This window comes from Aspergillus lucknowensis (genome assembly GCF_044049455.1).
Source record: "Aspergillus lucknowensis strain CBS 449.75 chromosome Unknown BJX67scaffold_49, whole genome shotgun sequence".
Lineage (NCBI taxonomy): Eukaryota > Fungi > Ascomycota > Eurotiomycetes > Eurotiales > Aspergillaceae > Aspergillus > Aspergillus lucknowensis.
In genome coordinates, this window is record NW_027263593.1 from 19,039 (window position 1) to 40,861 (window position 21,823).

General features: G+C 51.6%; 8 protein-coding genes across 8 annotated transcripts; 4 read left to right on the forward strand and 4 right to left on the reverse strand.

Moving 5' to 3' along the window:
• Positions 1–103: 103 nt before the first annotated feature.
• On the forward strand, positions 104–2,341 carry BJX67DRAFT_363055 (amino acid permease). Its single transcript, XM_071030059.1, has 8 exons — positions 104–452; positions 504–904; positions 954–1,069; positions 1,119–1,296; positions 1,348–1,662; positions 1,717–2,046; positions 2,112–2,183; positions 2,251–2,341. The coding sequence occupies exons 1-8, from the start codon at positions 396–398 to the stop codon at positions 2,330–2,332; spliced, it is 1,551 nt and encodes a 516-aa protein (XP_070882596.1). The 5' UTR covers positions 104–395; the 3' UTR covers positions 2,333–2,341.
• Positions 2,342–2,538: 197 nt separating this feature from the next.
• On the reverse strand, positions 2,539–5,632 carry BJX67DRAFT_384467 (cleavage polyadenylation factor subunit CFT2; the record flags this gene model as incomplete). Its single annotated transcript, XM_071033671.1, has 2 exons — positions 2,539–5,407; positions 5,484–5,632. 2 exons carry the CDS (start codon positions 5,630–5,632, stop codon positions 2,539–2,541), a joined length of 3,018 nt encoding a protein of 1,005 aa, XP_070882597.1.
• Positions 5,633–6,224: 592 nt separating this feature from the next.
• On the forward strand, positions 6,225–7,950 carry BJX67DRAFT_238944 (lipase ROG1 family protein). Its single transcript, XM_071026063.1, has 2 exons — positions 6,225–6,449; positions 6,507–7,950. Exons 1-2 carry the CDS (start codon positions 6,382–6,384, stop codon positions 7,843–7,845), a joined length of 1,407 nt encoding a protein of 468 aa, XP_070882598.1. The 5' UTR covers positions 6,225–6,381; the 3' UTR covers positions 7,846–7,950.
• Positions 7,951–9,490: 1,540 nt separating this feature from the next.
• Positions 9,491–11,070, reverse strand: BJX67DRAFT_239045 (phosphatidyl synthase). Its single transcript, XM_071026064.1, has 2 exons — positions 10,565–11,070; positions 9,491–10,512 (listed from the first exon to the last, which is right to left on the reverse strand). The coding sequence occupies exons 1-2, from the start codon at positions 10,957–10,959 to the stop codon at positions 9,564–9,566; spliced, it is 1,344 nt and encodes a 447-aa protein (XP_070882599.1). The 5' UTR covers positions 10,960–11,070; the 3' UTR covers positions 9,491–9,563.
• Positions 11,071–13,283: 2,213 nt separating this feature from the next.
• Positions 13,284–15,374, reverse strand: BJX67DRAFT_374396 (uncharacterized protein; the record flags this gene model as incomplete). Its single annotated transcript, XM_071031545.1, has 3 exons — positions 13,284–15,075; positions 15,115–15,163; positions 15,197–15,374. The coding sequence occupies 3 exons, from the start codon at positions 15,372–15,374 to the stop codon at positions 13,284–13,286; spliced, it is 2,019 nt and encodes a 672-aa protein (XP_070882600.1).
• Positions 15,375–16,595: 1,221 nt separating this feature from the next.
• On the reverse strand, positions 16,596–16,843 carry BJX67DRAFT_384471 (YqaE/Pmp3 family membrane protein; the record flags this gene model as incomplete). The annotated part of the gene is made up of 2 exons (XM_071033672.1): positions 16,596–16,734; positions 16,827–16,843. The coding sequence occupies 2 exons, from the start codon at positions 16,841–16,843 to the stop codon at positions 16,596–16,598; spliced, it is 156 nt and encodes a 51-aa protein (XP_070882601.1).
• A 1,317-nt stretch (positions 16,844–18,160) lies between these two features.
• Positions 18,161–19,820, forward strand: BJX67DRAFT_384472 (uncharacterized protein; the record flags this gene model as incomplete). Its single annotated transcript, XM_071033673.1, has 2 exons — positions 18,161–18,367; positions 18,417–19,820. 2 exons carry the CDS (start codon positions 18,161–18,163, stop codon positions 19,818–19,820), a joined length of 1,611 nt encoding a protein of 536 aa, XP_070882602.1.
• Positions 19,821–20,185: 365 nt separating this feature from the next.
• On the forward strand, positions 20,186–21,106 carry BJX67DRAFT_384473 (H(+)-transporting V0 sector ATPase subunit c; the record flags this gene model as incomplete). The annotated part of the gene is made up of 6 exons (XM_071033674.1): positions 20,186–20,202; positions 20,326–20,338; positions 20,469–20,598; positions 20,655–20,811; positions 20,871–20,974; positions 21,039–21,106. The coding sequence occupies 6 exons, from the start codon at positions 20,186–20,188 to the stop codon at positions 21,104–21,106; spliced, it is 489 nt and encodes a 162-aa protein (XP_070882603.1).
• Positions 21,107–21,823: the final 717 nt, after the last annotated feature.

The following is a 21,823-nucleotide window of genomic DNA, read 5'->3' on the forward strand; positions in this document are numbered from 1 at the left end:
GCAATTAATCAGTCTGTCACTTTCAAGCCATCCCTGAGAAGAGAACCCAACCACAGAAAGAAAGGTACGGGACAGGCAGTGCCCGAGTCGAAGCTGTTGAACGGGGGTTGCGAGCAGAACAGACCACCTTTCAATGCGGCCAAAACAATCGCCGGATTTACTTATCTCCGGCTGGGGAGTCCCTCATCGCCGGCGTCTTTGGCGGCATGCATGGATCCTGCGTCTCTAGCCTTATCTTGGATCTCTTCTTCTCATCATGTTCTTGACGCGCTCTTCAATTCCTCGTGGTGGTGTTCTGTGTGGAGGAGTTGTTGTGCTGGCGCTCCCTTCAAAAGCCAATAGATCAGCTATCGTACGCTCATATACCACGCTCTCTACGGTTGCCTCTCGCTACTATGCCTTCAATTCACGATGATGATGAGCTTCTCCTAGCTCGAATTGGTTACAAGCAGGTGGGATGATTGTTCACCACCCCCTCAAAGTCCCTACTGACATCCTCACAGGAGCTAAGACGAGAGTTCTCGAAATGGTCGACAATCTCGTATGCTATCTCCATCCTAGGAGTCCTTGGCTCCGTTCCAGCCACCTTCGGGGCCCCGTTGGCCGCTGGAGGGCCTGCGACCGCAGTCTGGTGCTGGTTTCTAGGCTCTGTTATGGCTTTCTGTATTGGTAGTTCTGTAGCGGAGCTGGTTTCCGCCTATCCCACTGCCGGAGGAATGTACTTTGTCACCAAATACGTTGTCCCTGCGGACCAGGTGCCAATATTCTCTTGGATACAAGGCTGGTGCAACCTGCTCGGACAGACTGCTGGTGTGTCCAGCGTCGCATACACGGTCAGCCAAATGCTTCTTGCTGCTGCCAGTATGAACTCGAAGCTGGTCGATGGGAGTTACTCGTATACACCGTACGCAAGTGCCTATACATATCGTCTTTCTCCTGCTGACCGTATGCAGAACCGCGTGGGATACTGTGCGCTTGTCCATCGCACTCCTTATTTTTCTTGGTATTGTCTGCTCAATGACGACAAAGTCTCTGCATCTCATCTTCATCTGGTTTGCGCCGATCAACAGTATGTCTTCCGCCGAGACATAGACTGGCTAATCACTTACAATCTACAGTCGTTGCAACCATTTCTATCTGCTTTGCTCTCTTATACAATACGCCTGACAAACAACCAGCAAGCTGGGTTTTCACCCATGCCACCGACGGTTCAGGCTGGGGCTCAAAGCTCTTCTCCTTCCTCCTGGGCTTCATCTCCGTGGCCTGGACCATGACCGATTACGACGGAACAACTCAGTCAGTTTTCACCCACTTCTCCAACTCGAAATCAGATTTAACAGGTCCTAGCATGTCCGAGGAAACTCACGATGCTGCCACCCTGGGACCCATGGCCATCCAATCTGCCGTCGTGGTCTCGGGCGCCCTCGGCTGGATCTTAACCATATCACTCTGCTTCTGCCTGACCGACTTCGAAGAGATCCTCAACACCCCCACCGGTCTTCCCGCCGCCCAGATCTTCCTGAACGCAGGCGGGAAGACAGGCGGCATGGTCATGTGGGGATTTGCCGTGCTTGTCCAGCTCTTTACCGGGTGCTCAGCCATGCTCGCAGACACGCGGATGGCTTACGCATTTGCTCGAGATGAGGCCCTTCCGTTTTCTTCGTACGCCATCCACCATGACCTATATCAAACGACTAAAGACTAATATAAGTCTAGCGCACTCTCCAAAATAAACGCCCGCACCCAAACTCCCGTAAACGCAGTCTGGTTCGTCGTCCTCTTCAGCATCCTCCTAAACTGCATAGCCATCGGGTCCACCCAAACAGCTACCGCGATCTTCAGCATCACAGCCCCAGCCCTCGACCTATCCTACGTCTCTGTGATCCTGGCCCATCAGATCTACAAGCATCAGGTTAGCTTCGTCGAGGGCCCATTTACGCTCGGAAGGTGGGGGCCCTATGTTAATTGGGTATCGGTGACCTGGGTGGTGTTTATAAGTACTGTGTTGTTTTTCCCGCCGAGGGTGCCTATTACTCTAGAGAATATGTGAGTAGCCCGCTGCGTTTGGACATTCATGTATGTCCGGGATGTGGACTGACTGATCTTTCCAGGAATTATGGAATTTGTGTTGGGGTCTTCATTGCTGTTTTTGCGTTGGTTTGGTGGTGGGTCGATGCGCGAGAGTATGTGTATACTTGATACTTTTACTCGCTTCTACGTGGAGAATCGGGAAGGCGCTAATATTCCTAGGAAATATACTGGCCCTCGCACGAACGAATATCTGCAGGAAATTCCGACGGAGGATTATGGTGAAGATTATGGAACAATTTGAATGATTCGATAGACGGTATTCATATAGAGTGCTTGCGTCCTAATATGCGGCAACGGACAAGCTTGGACAGGTCTAATTATACCTAGAGAATATTTAGAGATGGAATGGACCATGGCGATTCCCGTTGTAAGGTAACATAAAGAAGTAGTAGTACACGGGCGTAAAAATGTTCCGTATGTGTAAATAGATGCCCGTACGGAGTGAGATCAACTCCCCGCCACTACAGCAAGACCTTCATAAATTTTCCGTTTAACAGCAAGGAAGCTCCCAGCGCCCTGGCCAAATCCCATGTTTGGAGCGGCGGAATAAGCAGCTGCTTCGATCTCAATCCTGCCAGTGCCGGACTTGCGCACGGCCACCATACCATCGATAAGGAGCGTTCCCTCCCCGCGGAATTCCGCTGTGTGACCGGCTCCCTGCATGATCTTGCGGAGGTCCGCTAGGCGGAGATCTCCGACGTGGAGAGGCCGAGTCATTGATCTTGTTCCAGACGCCATGTTCGCTGGCGGGATGTCGAGGATGGGGTGGGATTCGGGTGTGTCGATTGCTTGTTTCGACTCAGCGGTGGTCGGCGTGGCATTCTCGGAGGCGGTTTCATTCGTCAACTTTTGTTTCTTGCTGGGCGAGTCCGTCGGCTCTTCGTCTGTGGACGTGAGCTCGGGTCCCTTCAGTTGGCCTGTCACTGTGACCACCCCTAGACTCCGAACGTGCTGCCACCTCAAGCGTCGAACAAGGTTGTTGCTCAGCTTAACCATCCAGGCACTAGTATCGACGCTCGCGTCGACGACTTCTTTATTCACCGGCGTGAAAATAACAGCAGCGGTGGCCGAAGAGGCATCTACACCAGACTTAGCCACTAAGAGTTTCTGGCACTCTGTCGCTAACGCCATGGTTTCCTCCTTCATTCCGCCCACTAGGATCAACGTCCGTGGCTGGATGAGGGGAATTAACATTTCCAAGCTTCGCTTATCGTGTATCCCTGTAAAGTCCACGAATGCAAGACGAGCATTAATGGTGAGAGTAGCCTTCTCGTATATCGCTTTTGCGGGACCTTCAAATGCCTGCTCATCTAACTCAGTTCCCGATGTTGCAGCCTCATCCGCGCCATCTCCACCTTCCGTCAGACTTAAGTTATCGAGTAAGTCGGCGTCCTTTCTCTCAGCGTCGTCGCCATCCCGGCGACGCCTGTTTGGACCCCCGGTGTTTTGACGCCCGCTTGGGCCCGCATCGTCCCATCTTCGTTTTTGGCCAAGCTTAAGTTGAGACTCCGTTCTGCGCTGCTGCATATCAATCTCCTCACGTTCTTCTGCCCTTAGGTATTCTTCTGGCCGAATGAGCTCTCCGTATTCATCTCCTTTCTTTCTCGGCGCAACATAAGGAAACATTCGCTCACGACCTTTCTTTCCCCGGACATCGTAGTCGAAGACATTCTTGCGCCGGAGAAGGACGTTAACGCCGAGGTCCTCATCAGTTAGGCCTAGCTTATTCCGATTCGCATGTGCTAGTGAAGTTGAAAAGTTCAACACTCGCCCTTGTTGTTCAGTCTCTGAATCTTCAGATAGAGAGCTAGAGCGATCGTCTATCGCATCAGCAGTGGTATCGAGGTTTTCCTGGCCCCTGGTTTGGGCTGTGTCTTGAAATTGCCGTTTGGTGGCAAGGTATTGCTGATATAGGAGCTGTTCACCATATTCAAGAGGCGCACGCTGCACATCCATCCACGACAACTCTCTCCCCCCACTATGAACCTGTTCAAGCATTTCGCCATCAGATCCCTTTTCCAGAGCAACGCCGTCCTGCCTTTCTTCGTACCATTGCCAGATCATGCTGCCGAGAGTTCTTCGATGAGCTTCATCGGTTTTATAGGAGACTTTACGATAGTGAAGTGGCTCCGTGAGTAAGAGCAGGTTGTCACGCCCGCCAGCCAGCGCCCGTAAAGATTCCTTCGCGAAACCCCAGTCCAGAGAGGAATCGGAAGCAAGGATGACCTTCGGTGTTCCATCGCTGAGGAGTTTCTCAAGCTTCGTCTTTCGCTCAACTATCCTCAGATGTTTGAACGTAAAGGGACCAAGTCCTTTACCATCTGCCTTAGGTTGGCGCGGGTCAGCGGTGCCGTGCGACTGGCTAGTGCCGTCTGCCGCCTCGGCAGCCTCAAACTCTCGCACTATATTCTCGTCCATCCATTCCAGCATACTCCGGGCTAGCCTCATGGTCGTATTGGCTTTCCTACCCGCTAAGTATAGGCCGCCTCTCTTCAGCACATCATCCTTGGTGTCCCGAGCGGCATCGCGCCACGCGTGCTCCAGTGCATACGCGAGCTCGAGTACCCGGGCGCTTGTGTCTGTTGGGATCAAAATAGTACCACCCTTGACGAGCGTACTCCGAATCATATCTAAGAGCAGTTCGTCGCGCTTCTTCCTCCCGCCAGAAAGTGCAAATTTGTCGCCGCCTCGGGTGCTACAGATAAGAGCTGTGGGTTTTCGTAGTTGCTCTATAACTTCTGTTCCGCTTGCGCCGGAGCCCCCGAACCACGCAGCACCCGCGACAACACTTTCTCGCGCTTGGTTCCAGTCGACAGCATAAACAATAGACTCCATACCGTGTTGGATATGCCATATTGTCCCCCCCACTGTGTGACCGGCATTATAGGCAGTAAGTGTGAGACCATTGAGAGGCGGAGAAAAGGGAGAGGGAATGGGTTGATGCGGTTGCGAGTATTTCAACGGCTGAATAAGTGAGAAGTACCTGGCAATTTCCTCAGCAGTCGGAGGTTGTAGCAATATGCGTCCAGCACTAGTCACCTCCACGCTACCATCGCCCTCCGCCACCGAGGCGGTGGATGCGGCGGATATCGAGGCACCAAGTTCTGAAATTGACGCCTTTGGTAAGAACGTCGCTGCTAGTGGCGCCGAGGAGTACAGCTCCTGTAGAAGCGTGCGACCCAGCGCGATAACGGGGCTCGTAGCGTAGATGGGTATTTGGGTGAAGAGAGGGAAGGTCTTGCAACAGTGAACATAGGCACCGATATGCGAAGGTGTAGCATGAGTCAAGAGAATCAGCGATAGAGTGGGGACGTGCCTATCCCCGTCGATATTAGCTTCCCTCTCCTTGGGACGTGAAGTTTGAGCAATTTTCAGAAGAGGGAGATTCATACTTCTCTAATTCCACGAGATCGAGGGGGTCGAAGGTATCATCCCAACCGACATCCACAAGTATTTTCACACCACCATCTAGCTCCAAAATAGACTGTGAAGCTTTGGATGCCGAGGACTGGGCACCAAGCAATGGAGTGAAGGTGAACATATTTGCGAAAGCTGTCGACCCAGGTGAGCTTCAACAACGCGGGCGACAGATCTTTGGTTGATCAAGGCATCGGTTCGGGAGAAAGGAGGTGGTTCGGGAAATTATCAGAGGGATAATTCTTTCAACACACCGGCCGGGGGAAGGAGCGGACGACCAGAGAGAGAAAGCAGGCGCTGAAGCAATCGATAATATCGGGACGCAATCAAGGCCAAAGCAGCGCAAGGTGCATTTTGGTTTGTTTGCAGGGCTTTATGGAGAAAAAGAAATTCCGCTCCCGCTCTGGATTCACGTGCCAAGCCTTCGCATATTTCCCGTGCTCAACAACGACACTGGGGGTGCTTTCCCAAGAATCAGCAGATGACATCGCAGGAACTCGCGACGGCAAACAGGGCGATGACCTCGCTCCAGCCTTAGCGCCCTTGCCACGACATTAATGGTGGCAACTTATTGATGGACTTTGATGGCAGGAGTGACCACTGTCCACAGCTCTTGAGTTGAAGTGGAGCTAAACTCCGGGCCTGAGTCAGCCGGACTTAAGGCAGGTTCAAGAGCCCAGAGGGCCAGTCAGCAGTTGTGTCACAACAAAGGAAAATGGCATCGAAAGGGGCCGCGTCGACTGGTGCTGCCTGATTCCATGCGCCTCGACCATGTGCTGAAGAACATTGCTGCTGAGTATAAAAGGGGGCAAGAGACAGTTCTATTCATTTTGGGGGCACATTGACATCCACTCGACCCACATTCAGCTTGTAATGGAGCCTAATCGAGATCAAACTGCTCCGCCGGCAAACGCGGATCATCTGTGTGTGCTTGTTCATGGGTAAGACGAATAGCTTCGAGCAACCGAATTGTTGCTAACAATAAGCGTTTGGAGCAGATTATGGGGCAACCCGGCTCATATGAACACTATCGTTTCAGCATTAAGACAACGATACGACGAGAATGACCTCAAAATCCTGGTTTCAGAGAGCAACACTGGCAATCTCACGTATGATGGTGTAGAGGTGTGCGGGGAACGACTTGCGAACGAGATTGAAGAGACTTTGGAAAATTCAGAAACCGGCGGGCACAAGATCAAGAAGCTGAGCGTCATCGGATACTCTCTCGGCGGGTTGATAGCCAGATACGCTTTGGGCTTGCTCTACTCTCAGGGTTGGCTCGACAAACTGGAGCCCGTCAATTTTACGACATTTGCCTCCCCACACCTCGGAGTCCGGGCGCCAGTCAGGGGTGCGCAAAACCTATTCTTCAACGGCCTGGGTTCCCGAACCGTTTCGGTCTCTGGAAAGCATCTGTTCCTGACCGATACTTTTCGCGATTCTGGGAAGCCGTTGCTCAGTGTTCTGGCAGACTCGGATAGCATTTTTATACAGGGGCTGGCGAAGTTCAAACACCGTGTTGTCTATGGCAATGTGGTCAATGATCGTACCACCCCTTTCTATACTACAATTTTCACAAGTGTGGATCACTTCCGAGACCTGGAAAACCTGAACGTCAACTATGTGGAAGGCTATGACTCAGTAATAGTTGACCCGGACCTGTACACTTTGCCATCGGAAGAGAAAGAGAAGCTGCCCTTCTTCACCCGGGTCAAGTTGAGAGTCCGATCGTTCTTTAGCAAGCTCCCATTTTGGCTCTTATTCAGCGTCCTCGTTATCATCGCCGTCCCGATATTCCTAGGCTACGCAGTGGTTCAGACCTTCCGCAGTCGTGGTCGGAGACGTGCACATGAGGAATCTACCGGAAACAACTTTAGGCGCTACCGCGTACCTGTTGCTGTCAAGCGTGTTAGAACTGCCATGGAGGAAGTGTTCGAGAATGCAGCCTCCAGACAGGATCCCGATTATCTCTCTTCCAGCTCGACGCCTTCAGATCTTGAATCCCAACCAGAGTCACCAGTTGGAAAGACCAAAACAGCGGAAGACGCACCACCTAGCGCCTGTCTTGCAGAAGACTCCACCGATCAGCCACATGGCATATCCAAAGTCGCAACCTATGCCACCGCCAATGATGCGCACAAGCCCACCCTCGCCCTGACACCAGAACAATTCTCCATGATCAAGTCCCTAAATGCCGTCGGTTTCCGCAAATACCCGGTCTATATCCACAACCATAGGCACACCCACGCTGCGATCGTAGTCCGCATGGACAAGGAGGGCTTCGAAGAAGGACACACCGTGATTAAACACTGGCTTGACAACGAATTCAAGCTGTGAAAACGGCGTATTACCAAGTTCGCGAACCCAGAATACGCGGAAATTTGGATACGGTGTTCCACCCTGGCTCAACCCAAGCGGAGACCTCCGCTCTTCGGTCATGCCGCGAGGTCAACCCAAACCCGGGCTTTCCCCAATTTCAATGAAGCGACCGTCTCCTACAGCAGCCAACAAGGCCCCAGTGATTGCCCGCGTCTCTGATAGGTTCTCTCAGCGAAGCGAGCCTCCATTTTGGTGATGATAGAAGGGCGGGGGAGGGGTGGTCGTCGATGAAGTCCCCGCCCCGCTCGCTGGTTCCATGGTCTGGATCCTCCGTTCAAAGTCCTCCAACTCCATGCTAAGACTTATCCCATATAAAGAGAATCTGGGGACAGCAATGAACCCACATGTTGTGTGGCAGGGCATGGAATTCTTTTTCCTATCTCGGCCTATTGTTCTTACCATATAAAACCATGTAGATACTTTATACGCACCTATATATATCAGCTTATCATACCCAGCCACCATTTTACTTGGCCCAAGGCTTACAAGTATTATTACCACCATTATCAGGCGGAATATAGTTCCCCGTGCTGCGTTACATCACACACTCCGACCCCTCGCCCCTGGGCCACTGACGTCGGTGGTGACCGGCCGAAGTAAGGTTTCGGGAGGTTAGGTTTGAGAGGGCTTGCAACCCTTCCGGGTGTAAAACGAGGGGAACAGAGCTAACTGCCAATGCCAACTGCGACATTCGGAATTGCCACTTCTGTCCTTCCGATTGTCTGGCCAAGGGATTAAGTTATCCTGGCAACTCCAATGGCTCATATGACGGCTGTTATACCTCAACACGCTGCGACAAGGATCGACTGGGTATAACTCTATCAGGAGCGACTCCCGGATGTTTCTCGTTCTCGAGTCGGGAAGCCCCTTTTGCTTTAAATATTCGATGATAATGGCAACCACGCCCTCCCCAAACCCCCCCCCCCCTTTCCGCTGATTATGATGCATCCTTCGAGTCACACCAAGGTTTGGGTCTGCGTAACGGTGGTGTAATTTATGCATGGGCAGGCAGCCACCAAAACTAACCAACCAACCCTAAATTCAGCCTCTCTCATTTTGACCCCTGCCAGAGAGTGTGTAGGGTGACGGAAAGCCGTCCCGCCCAAGTGCGGCATGCAGAGTGCAGTGCGTCTGGACAGGGTCGTCATGGTGCATGATTAGGTTTCAGCTCAGTGTAACAAGGTCCGTGCCCTCACCAACTTGAGGAAAGTTGGTTGTCGTCTGTTCGATCAACACAGTCGAGCGACTGGCACCGAATTCTGGTTATGGAGAGAGAAATGGGCCTTACGCGGGGAAGGTGATGCAAATCAGATTAGCCCGGGATGAAGTCTATATCAATTCAATTCCCTCTCAATCATGCGGGATATTATGCTGTGAGTGGTCCAGAGCGCTGCCATTTCATCCTCGCCTGGATAGCAGAAGTAAATATGTAGCAACAAGGTATCAAAAGCAAAAAGAACAAGTAGTCAAGATGCCCTCCCAAAGAGGACATTATGACAAGGATGGAAGAAACGCAAGTCGTGGCTTGTAGTAAAATGGAGCAGTGATAAGAAGGACGGGGAATCATCTAGGCGACAGCTTGCAAATATGGAGCAAAAAGCAATGTTGCCAACTGAAATCGAAAGTCATAATCTAACATGCTTCATGATGATATCAAAAAGGAAAGAAAACGCGGCTCAGTTACGGAAATCCTCATCATCAGCCGGGACCCTTTCTGCAGCACCTGTGATACAGTCTGATTTTGAGGCCAGCTCGCGCTCGATAGCGAATTTGACGGCATCGAAGACGGTCTCGCAGGTCTTCTTCGGTGGATAACGCGGGATGGTACCTTCTTGATAGACACCAGTCTTAACCAGAATTGAATACCAGTTCGAGTCACTGATCTCGTTGAACTCGTTGGTTCCGCGTATGTCAGATTCGGGGGTATCTCCGACGAAGTAGACGGTGGCAGGAGGCTTGTCGATTCCGTGCGTGTTCTTACGCCACTGGCGAAGAAGTCGAGTAGCGAATTGGTAGGTACCGAGTTGTGGCTTGCCGAAGGCAACCGTTTGCAGCTCCTTTCCAGTAACGGCTTTATATAAGGCTTCAAGAGACGCACGGAGGGCTCCCATACCGATGCGAGAATGCTCGTGAGAGGTGGACCAGACGACGTCATTGTGGGAGAAAAAGATGGGTGGTCCCTCATCAAAGGTCTCCGAGCGTTCGAGTAGGCTGCCGTTCTTTGACATGAGAACATCCAGAATGATCTGCTGGTCCCCAGCCCAATCACGGCTGTCAGCAAAGACGAAGATTGCGTCGATGCGGACTTTGTCGAAGTCAAGCTCCCTCGAGTTGCTGTACTCTTCCTCAGTCAGTTTTCGGAACGGGGTCGTGTCATGCCTAGTCTTGATGATGTCGCCAGGAGTAACGACATCTTTGAAGCCGTAGCCCTCGGCTACTACCCGGCATTTCTCTCCTTCGCCGCCAACGACAAGCACAGTATTATACTTTTCCGCCATTTCCCTCATCGGAGTGTGTCCACAGATAAATTGGCCGGGCGAGACCTCAAGGTCCAGCTGCCGGCTGAGATCTAGGCACCGTTCTTCCTCAGTCTTTCCACCACCGTTTGTAACGAAAATGTAAGGGCTAGTGGATGTTAGCATGCACGGCGAGATTAAAAGACACAGACGAAGCTTACACTCGGATGCCATGGGGATTCTCTCCATTGATGTATTTCAGAGCCTCAACAGCAGCAGGAATGGGCTTTCCTCCTCGAATGAGCACACCGTCAATATCGAAAGCTAGAGCAAACTCATCGGTAGTGATAGTGGTGATGGTAGAGACAGAATCGCGAGGCGAGATAACCGGTGATCCGGCTACAGGAGAACCTTCCAATGAGGAGCTGTCATTATCGAGGTGTTGCTTCGCCATTTCCATCTCCAAGGCGATCTCTGAAGCTTCAGTCGATGCCATCAGATGCCTCGGGGGCACAACCACGTTCGGACCGCCAAACAAGTCAGCCCGCTCGGCTGACACGCTAGACAGCCGACGATAGCGGCCGCCGCCACCCGAGAAGACGTCTTCCACAGACATCTTGGGTGCACGCTGGATACGGAAGATATAAATCGAGGAGCTGCAGAAGACAAGGTCGAGGCTGCCTCTCAAATGAGATGGCGGCCGTCTCAACGCAAGGCGACGAGCTGATACGACAGATATTGATAGCTGGAGGGAAAGATCGGTAATGCCCACACAAGCTCCAAAGTGGAGGATGTATGGTCAGTCTGAAGCACTGGTCGATAAGAGTGGGGAAGACCGATGGAAAGGGAGAAGAAAAGAAACTTGTCAGGAGTTGATTTTGAGGAACTGGGTCCATTAATATATGGAAACAAAGGTCATGGTGGAGGAAAGTACAGCCCACCGAGATGCAGCCCCTGGTCGATGTCATCGCCCGTATCTGGAACAAAGCATGCTGGTGGGTTCCGAGAGTCTATGTCGTTGGACCTTGGTACCTGCTCCATGGAGGCGAAAGTTTACCGTTCCTCTTCGTGCCAAAAACGAAGGGCGTGCAGTGGAGATGCCATCGAATTCGTTCAACCATGGAGCATCACCGGCGCCAGAGGTTGTCTCGGACGGAGGTTTGGCCTATCAACGACGGGGGGAGGTGACGTGCAGTAGTGGAGACTCCTTCAAGAGGGAAAGGTTCTGAGAGGACGGGAAGGAGTCAAAATTACTCATGCCGGCTGCGGTAAGGACGTGTAAATCATTCCATCGGGTCGAGCAATTGGTTGAACGGGGCGGCCGCAGCGGTGATGGAAGAGAAGCTGAGGATGGTTGGACTTGATATCATCTTTTCCACCGGCAGTGCCTTGGGGCATCACTGGCGGATAAGATCTCAATACGGTAAGGATAAGTATATACCGGTACAGAACAACACCAGTATCCTGATGCTGTCTCTACAGGTCCCCCGCAGTGCTGGAGCTTTTTTATTCAGGTTGGTAGAAAGCAGAATCATGAGCCATGAATTATGTTTCAAAAGACTCAATTGAGCATCAATCAAACGTGCTCGCATTGGATCTTGCTCTCTTGGACTTCCAAAGCATCCCTCATCACAGCCTCGCCAACATTGATCAGCTATATGACATCATTAGTGGGACCCTTCATCCATGGGCTGCCGCCCCGGAGCCTATCAGGTAGCCACCCACCAGCCTTCAAAATTTCATTACAATACGCACACCAAGCCTCGTATGTAATTTACACAACAATCTTCAAGGACAAGAGCACGACCTCACCTTCAAGGGAGTCCATCCTTGTCTATATCAACCTTACTATTAAGGTACTAGTTAGTCTTGTCAGGTCCTCATTCGGAATTGCCAGGAGCAGTTGCTTCGGCCGCACAAGCCCACACGAAACACCCATCACGAAAGAGAATAGGAACAAAGTCGCGTCACAACCCGAGCCCCAATCCAAAGCACACAATCCGCGGCACCTATTGGTTCCAACGCCACCCCTGTCTCCCATCTTAAATACCGCAAATGGATCTCCATGCATGCACCAGCTCTTGCCGACTTAGTCGCGCCGGCAGCACAGCTGCCAAGTCGTCTCGATCTTGAATGAGGATGAGAACGTGCAAGTGAGGGCTTTTGCCTCGCCGAGCTCGAGGTTACTGGAGTTTCGGACATGTGAAGAGGTGGAGACAATGAGACCAGCTCTTTCTCCTCGACCGTTACATCTGGGGTGAGGTTTGGACACAAGAGTGTTCCAGGATCGGTTCGGGAGATTACCTGGAGAGGGACTTGTGCTGAGATAGTGGATAGATCCGGGACGTGAGCGAATGAAGCCAGAGACTAATTATGACTTCGGTGGTACAGACCCCGCGATGGGGAATTGAGCTCGTTCTTCTCGAAATTGGTGAGAGGAGAGGCGGCGCCTGTCGCTCACTCAACAACTCTTTGGGATACGACTTGGGCATGCTTGATGTTTCCGAGATGTCGGAGAGACTGTCCAGTGAGAGGGCAAGGAATATCCATTGTGGAAACTCATCGCTTTGTTCTTCCGACCTGCTCCTAGCATGCTCTTCTTTTGTCTGAGAGCCAGATGAGTATTCGGACCTTTGCGGCAACTCCATGGTATTTGTGTGTTGGTATTCGTTTAAGATCCCAGGGATGTGAGTAGCAAAGGAAGCGAGGGAGAGGAAAATACATAAGACGAATCAAGTGTATTACTTTTGACACAATAATTCTCAGCTGGAGCAGTGCGCCAATCAACGCCCGTTAAGGCCACCCGATGTAGGTATGGAAAAGAGAACGGGAAAAAAGGGAGCGCTAAATGGGTCAGATACACACAGTCATATAATAGGTAATACACCAAAGAAAACGTAGTATGCTCCTCCAGCTCGAGGTATAAACAAGTTCATTACGTCAATCCACTTGGAGAATCATCTCTGCGCCCCTCCGTGATGGTGTCAGGTTCCGTTCGTGGGGCAACGGCTTCTTCTTCGGCATACGGCCCATCATCCCTCCTGGTGTATACCCGTAATCACCCAAATGTCGAGGGGCACTCTGGCGGGAGGGGCATTCGTTCATCTGCTCAAGCCAGTAGTCATCAGGACAGTAGGGAACTGCCACCCCTTTGGGCGATGGCTTGCCACGGCGGATTTGTACACGTTTGATGTCGTCTTGCCGGACGATCCGGGGCCGTGAAACGATCTCTTGCGGTTGGGTGGGCCGGTCTGGTGGCATTCCCGGCAGGTACCCTCTTGGTTTTCCCCCATTATTAGACGGACCTCTCCCGGTTGACTTCTGCGTCTGCGCTTCACCAGTTGGTGTCCTGATCTCCCTTACGGGAGTTAATGGACGGAAATTCCCTGAGTGACGAGATGCTCGTCGGGATTCTAAACTTGGGGTGCCGCTGCCGTCGGAGCTATCAGATTCACATCCCGGGTAGTCGCCAAAGGAATTACGATTCATTCCAACACCATGGAATGAGTCGCGAGCTGCACCGTGTGGTTGGATCACCCTAGCTCCTACGAATCCAGCATCGGAGCTTTGCCAGTAGTTATCGAAGCCGTCTGTGTGTCCTGGCCGATGTGGGGATGCTCCACGAATAGCTGCTTGCCGGGACGGTTGGATCTTCTCTTTAACATTTGCATAGACTGGTTTCTTCCCATGTTCGGGCTCCTTGATAGCCGGCATCTGGCTCTGTGATCTTCCAAATCCGTATAACATTGCGCGCGGATTGGCCGGGAGTCCCGCCATTGGAAGTCGGCTGTTCCCTCCTCCTATCGAACTGGGAAAGACAAAGTGTTGGAGTGAGGGACTCGGAAGGTTCCTTTGTCCATATTGATTTAATCCCTCGTAAGGGGTCGGCCCGCTGGAAAGCCTCACTTTCTTTTGCTGGCTCCACCTTAACGGTCTTGGGTAGAGTTCGTATGTTGGCTTGTCCGGGAGCAAATCAGACACCGTCCTTGACGAGACGGTAGACTCTGCATCGAAGTCGACGTTGGAGGACGACTGCAATTCGGTGCCACTTGAATTGCCAGGCGTTGTATGCCCACAGTCCTCCGTGTTTTTGGGTTCGGTAATAATGACTGCTGGTTGCTGGCGTTGCTCAGGCGGACGGAAGAGCCGGGCACTCTCAGAGTCTGCATTGAGTGTCCCAGGAGAAGGGCTAGACCCCAGCGGGAGGCGCCTGGGTGGAAAACCGAAATCCGGAGGCTCTTCCATGTGTCCTCCAATCTCAAAGAATTCTCGATCTTGGGCATTTTTACGCCTGATCCTCCTGCAGCACAGAGAAATGACGACGCCAATGATGAAGAATCCAGCAAGACCCGAAGCAACGGAAACGCCGATGACTGCACCGGAGTCGAGACTGCCACCTTCCGAAGAGTCGCTCGACGTTTCGCCTGGGGTTGCGTTAGGAGATGGCTCTGACGACGCTGTGGACGTCGGTTCTTCGGTTTCCGTGCTGGGAGGGTCCTGTATGCTTCTGGTAGTCGATACCGGGCTTTGAAAGGTTGTTGCTGTTGTAGATGTGGGATCTGACTTTGTCGAAGTTGGATCTATAGTCGGACGGGTGTCTGTGGTCTCCGGTTCCGCGGTAATTATTGTGGTTGGTCGCATTGTTGTCGAGGTAGGGTTGGATGGGGGCACGATTGTGGCCACGATTGTAGGATGTGTTCGCGGTAGAGCTCCTGGTACAGAGTCGCAAATACTGTAGGTATCAAAGCTCAAAGCCACTTCCATAGAACACATTGAGAGGCTACAGCGCAAGGCCGCCTCTCCTAAAGTGTAGCCACTACCTGTGCTTTCCGTACACAGATAGTAAAGGTCACATCCTTCCGAGCAAGCGTTCCTTGGGTATTCAGTGGTGATGAAACCCTCGATGCATTCCGAAGCACATTTTGGCATCAGGTCAAGTAACGACACGACGGTTGCACACACACATTGCATGAAAAAAACCACAACTATAATATACGTAACGGGTACCCATGGGAGAGGATATGATAACATGGTGCGGTAGCCTACCAAGGCTCACAGTTAGCTGCTATACGTCCTGGGACATCTCGAGCGGATCAGAGTCAATTGTTTGGAGTAATAAAGACCGTACGAACCCCAGTTTTTGAGCTACAGAAGAGCCCTTTCCCCTGAGTCATTAGAATTTTAGTATAACATCCTCGGATGCTAGAGATGAGTAGAGATGAACGATGAATAGAAGCTCAGATAACAATCCACAAAGGGAGGCCACAAGGTCCGGCAACGAGGTGGGAGAAGGCATCATCGCCATCAAAAATCAGGGCGGCTACAGCCATTTTGTGCTTATTGGTGTCCAGATGAGATCAGATCCTTCAGACCTGTTGGCGGACTCGCCCTTAGATTCGTCTGAACCTGAGACGAGTGTGCGTGTAGCTTCCTTGTACGCGCCGTGATGAAACACAAGTCTCCGGCATACATTGCCCAAGAAAAAGAACGCCCAAGTGTGGATAAGCGCTTTGCTTGGATGGGGATGTGAATATGTTTTGAAATAGGCGCCGTGGTTGGCGCCGATGCTGCATGGCGAAGCAATTAGCTTCGGCGTCAGCTGATCCTGGGGACCGGCGCTTCGACACCAAAGCCATGAGGGCGCTAAGGATCATTTGGCGCTCGCCCTTGTTCTTGAATCGTCGTGTACACGTGTTGAACTTAGATGTGCGGATCGTTGGTCAAGAAAATGGGGGATCTACTGGGGGGCTACAAATTAAGGCCAACTGGGCGCATCAGAAGTAGATTGTCAGCGCCACAGGGGAATTCGGCTTGTAGACGATGAATTTCAGGCCAGGCAGCAGGATCCATCGTTAAGAATAATCGATCCATTAATGAAATTATCGATTCACAATAGAACACAACGAAGCCCAGGAGCACCGGGGACTGGTATCATAGAACTAGACAGGTGAAATCGGCATAACTGGCGTGGTAAGAATAGGAAAACCCCGCGACATATCAACCAGATTCGGGCGTCAGCATGCGACTGTCGTCATGAGGTGGAACGAGTGCGAAGAGAGGCGAACACCAACGAGTCGGCTGGGAAGCTCGAGCTGCACGGAAGGCACCATGCTGAGGTAAGATCGCAACGGATCAGACTCCGCGATCCGCGAAGGGACAGTCGGTCGTTTGAGGACTAGTGTTTGAAGATAATGTAGCTGGACGAGTGTATCAGTGCCTATATTCAGCAAAAAAAAATTCATTTCGAGGAACTTACATGGCGTGGATGATACCAGGGATCCAGCCTAGAATCGTGAGACAGATGTTGATGAGGAAATCAGCACCGCATCCTCGCTCAAGGAAAACTCCAAGAGGGGGGAGGATGAAGGCAAAGATGAGCTTGCAAATGTCACTGCATCGTCTCGTTAGCAAAAGTGTCGAATCTCGAAAGTTGAACAGTGAGCCCGTAGACGGAAGATCGCGGCCGGAATGGCGCGGACTTACGAGGCAGTGAAAGGCATTGCGACTTCTGTTGTTGGAGCAAACCGTGAAAAACTTGGATGGAACCACGCGATGGAAAGGGGGACGGATCGTTCGGAGAAGGGCGGAAAGGAAATACTCCGGAGTAATGGGAGAGAGAGGAGGAAGGATGAAGAAAGGAGGGAGAAGTGAGCGGTTCTTAAATCCTGGCGGAGCGGGGGCCAGGGCAGGACTAGCTGAGCCTTAGTTCGAGTGATTTTTTGGAGGGAGCGAGAAAGGCTCTCTTGAGCGAATAATAAGTCTGAACCTCGACTCGACAACCGCACTGCACCGTTTGAACTGGGATTGGGAATGGGAAATCATGCTTCATCCTCGCTGTGTTTGGTACGTCATAACGGAGTCTGGCGCTGCCACTGTGGCTCATGACTGCACGCCGAGTTTCCTGATTGGTTTCTGCTTTCCTGCTTGAGGTGTCGATATGTCATTCAAGACGATCGCTGGTGCCGCCAAAGCGAGTCTCATTTCGAGAACTGGGGCACTGGCGCAGTGCTTGCCCCGAAAACCTCAGCGAAGAGCGCGATCTTCGGCCTCTTTTGGTTCTTGTTTGATCAGGAAAGGATCACAATCTTGCAGCCTGCGCCGGGCCTTGGCACCTCATTTCTCAGGACTGTCACTCGTGGACCGAGCTTCATCCCCTGGGGAAGAGAAAAACTGTTGGCTTTCAGAGGAAACTCCCCAGCCCTACAGCCCCATCATTCATCCCAGCCACGTTCTGGAATCCGGCTGGGCTCGGTTGCTCTTCAAAGGCGAATAATATCATCACCTGCGGTTTATTTTCAGGAGAAACCTGCACAAGCTCCAGCGCAGCAGCAAAATCGTGTCAACTCGACAGGACAGAAGACGGATCAAGTGCTTGCTCCAGGGGCAATTAAACTGAACATCGGCAAGGAAGGCCAATCTTAAGCGATAAAATCATAATAACTTAACGAGTTAACTGTCCCATGCCATAGTGACGTAATCAGCCACCCTTCGCTCGGGGATCTGCCAAAGACGAAGGTTGCTCATATTTGCTCCATATTCGACCCTAATGATGAGATCTCGAAATGAGGCAGGTGTAATTCCTGAGTATAGCTCCGGAGCAGGTAGAGTCTTCGAAATGCTCATGGGCAGCAGACGTTCGCTGGATGATGGGGAATGAATGGCTTGGCGGCGAAGGTTGTCAGTGGCTGACCAAAAAGTTCTCCTTGGTCTTGCCCCCCAGCCAGACTCCGACACGACACCACGAAGCCAATGCTGCCATCGCCCGGTGCCCCCCCGCGTTTACTCCTGTTTATCCCCATCATTGGACCGATGCTTTCATGTCGGTAGCACTTGGTTTCGCCCCGCGCTCTTTACCAGAGCGTCTGGCCGTCAGGCCGGATTTGCATAGACGGGCCCTTCGAGGTAACTACGTCTCTCCAGTGGTGCATACTTCGGTACGTAGATGGGTTGGATCTAAGACGAATGATGATATTGTCGGCCAACCACTCGCCCGTACCTGGCTGGCCGTAGCACCCGAACGGATTGTAAGTATTCCCATACTCTGCATCCCAATAGTCGCTGAATGTTCGACAGACTCCAGATGATATTATTTCCAGTTGCCCCATACCCGAGTCCGGCTCGATACTAGACCATATTCCAGTCCTCCTCGTTACTCCCGCTTTTGCACACTGGGTTGATACAAAGAGTCCGCTTCTTCAACAGTGGATGAACCGGTTATATCACCAGTTCTCAGATACTCCCTCCGAAAAACCCATTCATGCCGTCGTCTCCATCGTCGATCGCTTACCGGACGGCTACTCTCGAGATGCAAACGTGGTCGGCGGACGGGCCATGGCTGATGCCGAGGGAATGTCCATATTATTTGTCGAGGGAGAAAACGTTCATGGGAAAGCTATCGCGCCCGGACAAACCCGTTCCGTGGAAACCCAAGAACCCACTTTGGTCTTTTCATTCCGCCAGGGTATTACGCAAAGCAAAGTTATCCGTCCGCCCCTTCACGAGATCGGATTGCGACTCGCGAATACCATCTTTTTAAACGGCAAGGAAACCACACTTATTGGTACTCGGTGGGCTTACGATCCTTCTTTAAAGGAGCTTGGGCTCGAGAAATCGGTTGACCTCGCTACATGCTCGGTCACAGTGGCTGCCAAACATGTCCACAACTCCCTTGAGCTGCCATTACATCCGGTTGGTGAGCGAAGAAAGGTTTTGTCCAGCATGGGGAATATCCTCCGCCAAATAGGCAAGAATGCCGATGGTAAAACTGACGAGCCCATTGCAGCTTCCTCTGAGTTGGAAAAGGACCTACCGCGATACATCTCCGAACACAACATCGTCGACCAACGAATCTCTGTTTGGGCCCTGATTGAGACCTCGGCCGAGAGCCCCTACGACAAGTCAAGACATTCGCAAAGTAGCCTTGCAAAATCAATTCAAATGGGCTCCAAGCTTCACCGGGTCGTAAGCGGCGGCGGTGGATGGGGAAAGAAACACGGTCTTTTGTCGCTCGATCCAGAGGTAAGCTTTAAACAACCCGAAGAAGTGGACCTACTTTCCCTCTCAGATATATTTTCGACCGGCTCCCAACCTCCGAAGTATGGATCAACGACACCTTCAGAGCAGCGGATGTTACCGGAGGACCTGACAACACTGTCACATGCAGCGGAACCTGGTAACTATGTTCAGTTCTTTGTCTCTACCGAGCAAGCCCAGCCACATGATGACTACGCCATAAACGGGCATATTTTGGGAGGAAGCATTTCGTGCCACTTTGGTGTGGTGTCCGACGCTAAGACCTCGTCGAGCCAAACGACGCAACATAAGGAGTTGACCGTCATACCAAATTACTTCGGTGCACTTTCGGAGAAAGCTATCACGTATCTGCAGCCAATGACTGAAGCCTCGCAGTATGATACGCTCGGGTCTCAGACGAAGATAGATGTTCCTGGCGCATTGGTTGCCTTGGTTCTCCAGTGAAACCGAAACGAAATGTACAGGCCCTGGACGTTTTGGAGATTATATGTCTATAGACGTGTAACGCAATGTAGAACACCTTAATTACAGGCCATTTTCCCTCTGAAAAGGAGACGTGGCATGTGGCTTGGTGCCTGAGGTGGGTGGCTTTGCCAAGACTAAGTCACGTGAGAGCACTGCTTCAGGGTCTCCGAAGCCAACAGCGTGTTCGCCTTCAACCTCCATGTTTGACCTCCATCGTCAGCCATCTGCAAAGCCATCGCAACAGCAACCCTGCGGCGATCCTCTACCTTGTGCATTTTTCCTACTACCCCTTTCACAGTCTTCTACATCGGCCGGCCTCTCCTGATTCCGGTTCCCCCCTCAAAATGGCCACTGAGCTCTGGTACGTAATGACAACCGTTCCCCTTTTTTACTGTGACGCGGAGCGGCCCCTACACTTTGATGTTGTCTCTTGATCCTTATCGCATCGCATCCTGTCCTTGAATATTAACGATTGTCTTGATAGTCCCGTTTACGCGGTGAGTAGTCCTACGCCTTTACCAAAGCCTCCGCGCTAGCTCCTTCTCGCCTCGATTCCTGTCGACAAACGCAGTTCGATTGCTTTATTCACGGAATGGACGTGGTGGTAACTGATACTGGTTTATTTAGCCCTTCTTCGGCTCCCTGGGCTGCACTTCAGCCATCGTTTTCACCTGCTTCGGAGCTGCCTATGGAACCGCCAAGGCTGGTGTTGGTGTCTGCTCCATGGCTGTCTTGCGCCCTGACCTGATCGTTAAGAGTACGTCAAAGCCCACCAGCGCTTTTAATAAGACAAAATCTTAATGGGTCATATAGACATTGTTCCCGTCGTCATGGCGGGTATCATCGGTATCTACGGTCTAGTCGTGTCTGTCCTGATTGCAAACAACCTTGCCCAACAAGTTCCCCTGTACACCTCGTTAATCCAGCTTGGGGCTGGTCTTGCCGTCGGCCTCGCGGGTTTAGCAGCTGGGTATAGTCCCCTGTTATCAATTTACTTTACTTACATTCCGAAACTAATCCTCCCACCAGTTTCGCCATCGGTATTGTTGGGGACGCTGGTGTCCGCGGAACAGCCCAGCAGCCAAGACTTTATGTCGGCATGATTCTAATTCTCATTTTCGCTGAAGTTCTGGGTAAGTCAGAACGACCGTCAAGGATTGCTTTCTGAACCTTCTAATCAATGATTTTATATTGCAGGTCTCTACGGTCTTATCGTCGCTCTTCTCATGAACTCCCGCGCCACCCTTGATGCTAAATGCACTTAAGACACATCTCAGGCGTCCTCACTTGATGCTGACGAACCCCCAACGAGGGCCGTGAGTTGACCACATTCGTATAGCAGCGTCTCGTACCTGGACCCGGACTTCGGAACGTACTTTGTTGAATTTTTGGCTATCACATGATTCTAGGGAGGTTAGTTTTACGAACTATTATCCCCAAAGTCAAACAGTGCCATGACTGGATGGAAATGAAGAGGAGCGGAGGAGACCAAGTTGTCGGCTTGATGCAAGAAATGGTATAATACCGCTCGCTTAGCCTAGAACCAGGGGTGGGAAGTTCATCGTAGATACATAGCATGATTTGCGGAAACTGTACTTTATGGGAATTCCTTGCTTTGATCCTCGAAAACTGGACCGCTACTTGTGTTTTCTGTACTTCTTAGCTACTGTTTACTCTTCGTCTATGCATGTTATCACTTTCCTTACTTTCTTCATATACTATCCTGTCCGCTGCTCACCGGAACCATCAATCTTAGCTTAATTTCAACGTAGCAGACGAGGCTGAGAGGCACCCTGAAATGTCGAAAATGTTATCAACCAAACGGATAATCTCACCGCAGTTGGCTAGCTGGACTTCATCCAGTGACTCCACAAAAAAAGGCACGTAAACAACAAGCGCGAGTCTGGGCTCATATTGGGGGAGTGAGCTTGTTCGCTTCCAAAATACGACGGTAAACGCATCCGAAGACCCATCATGCTAGA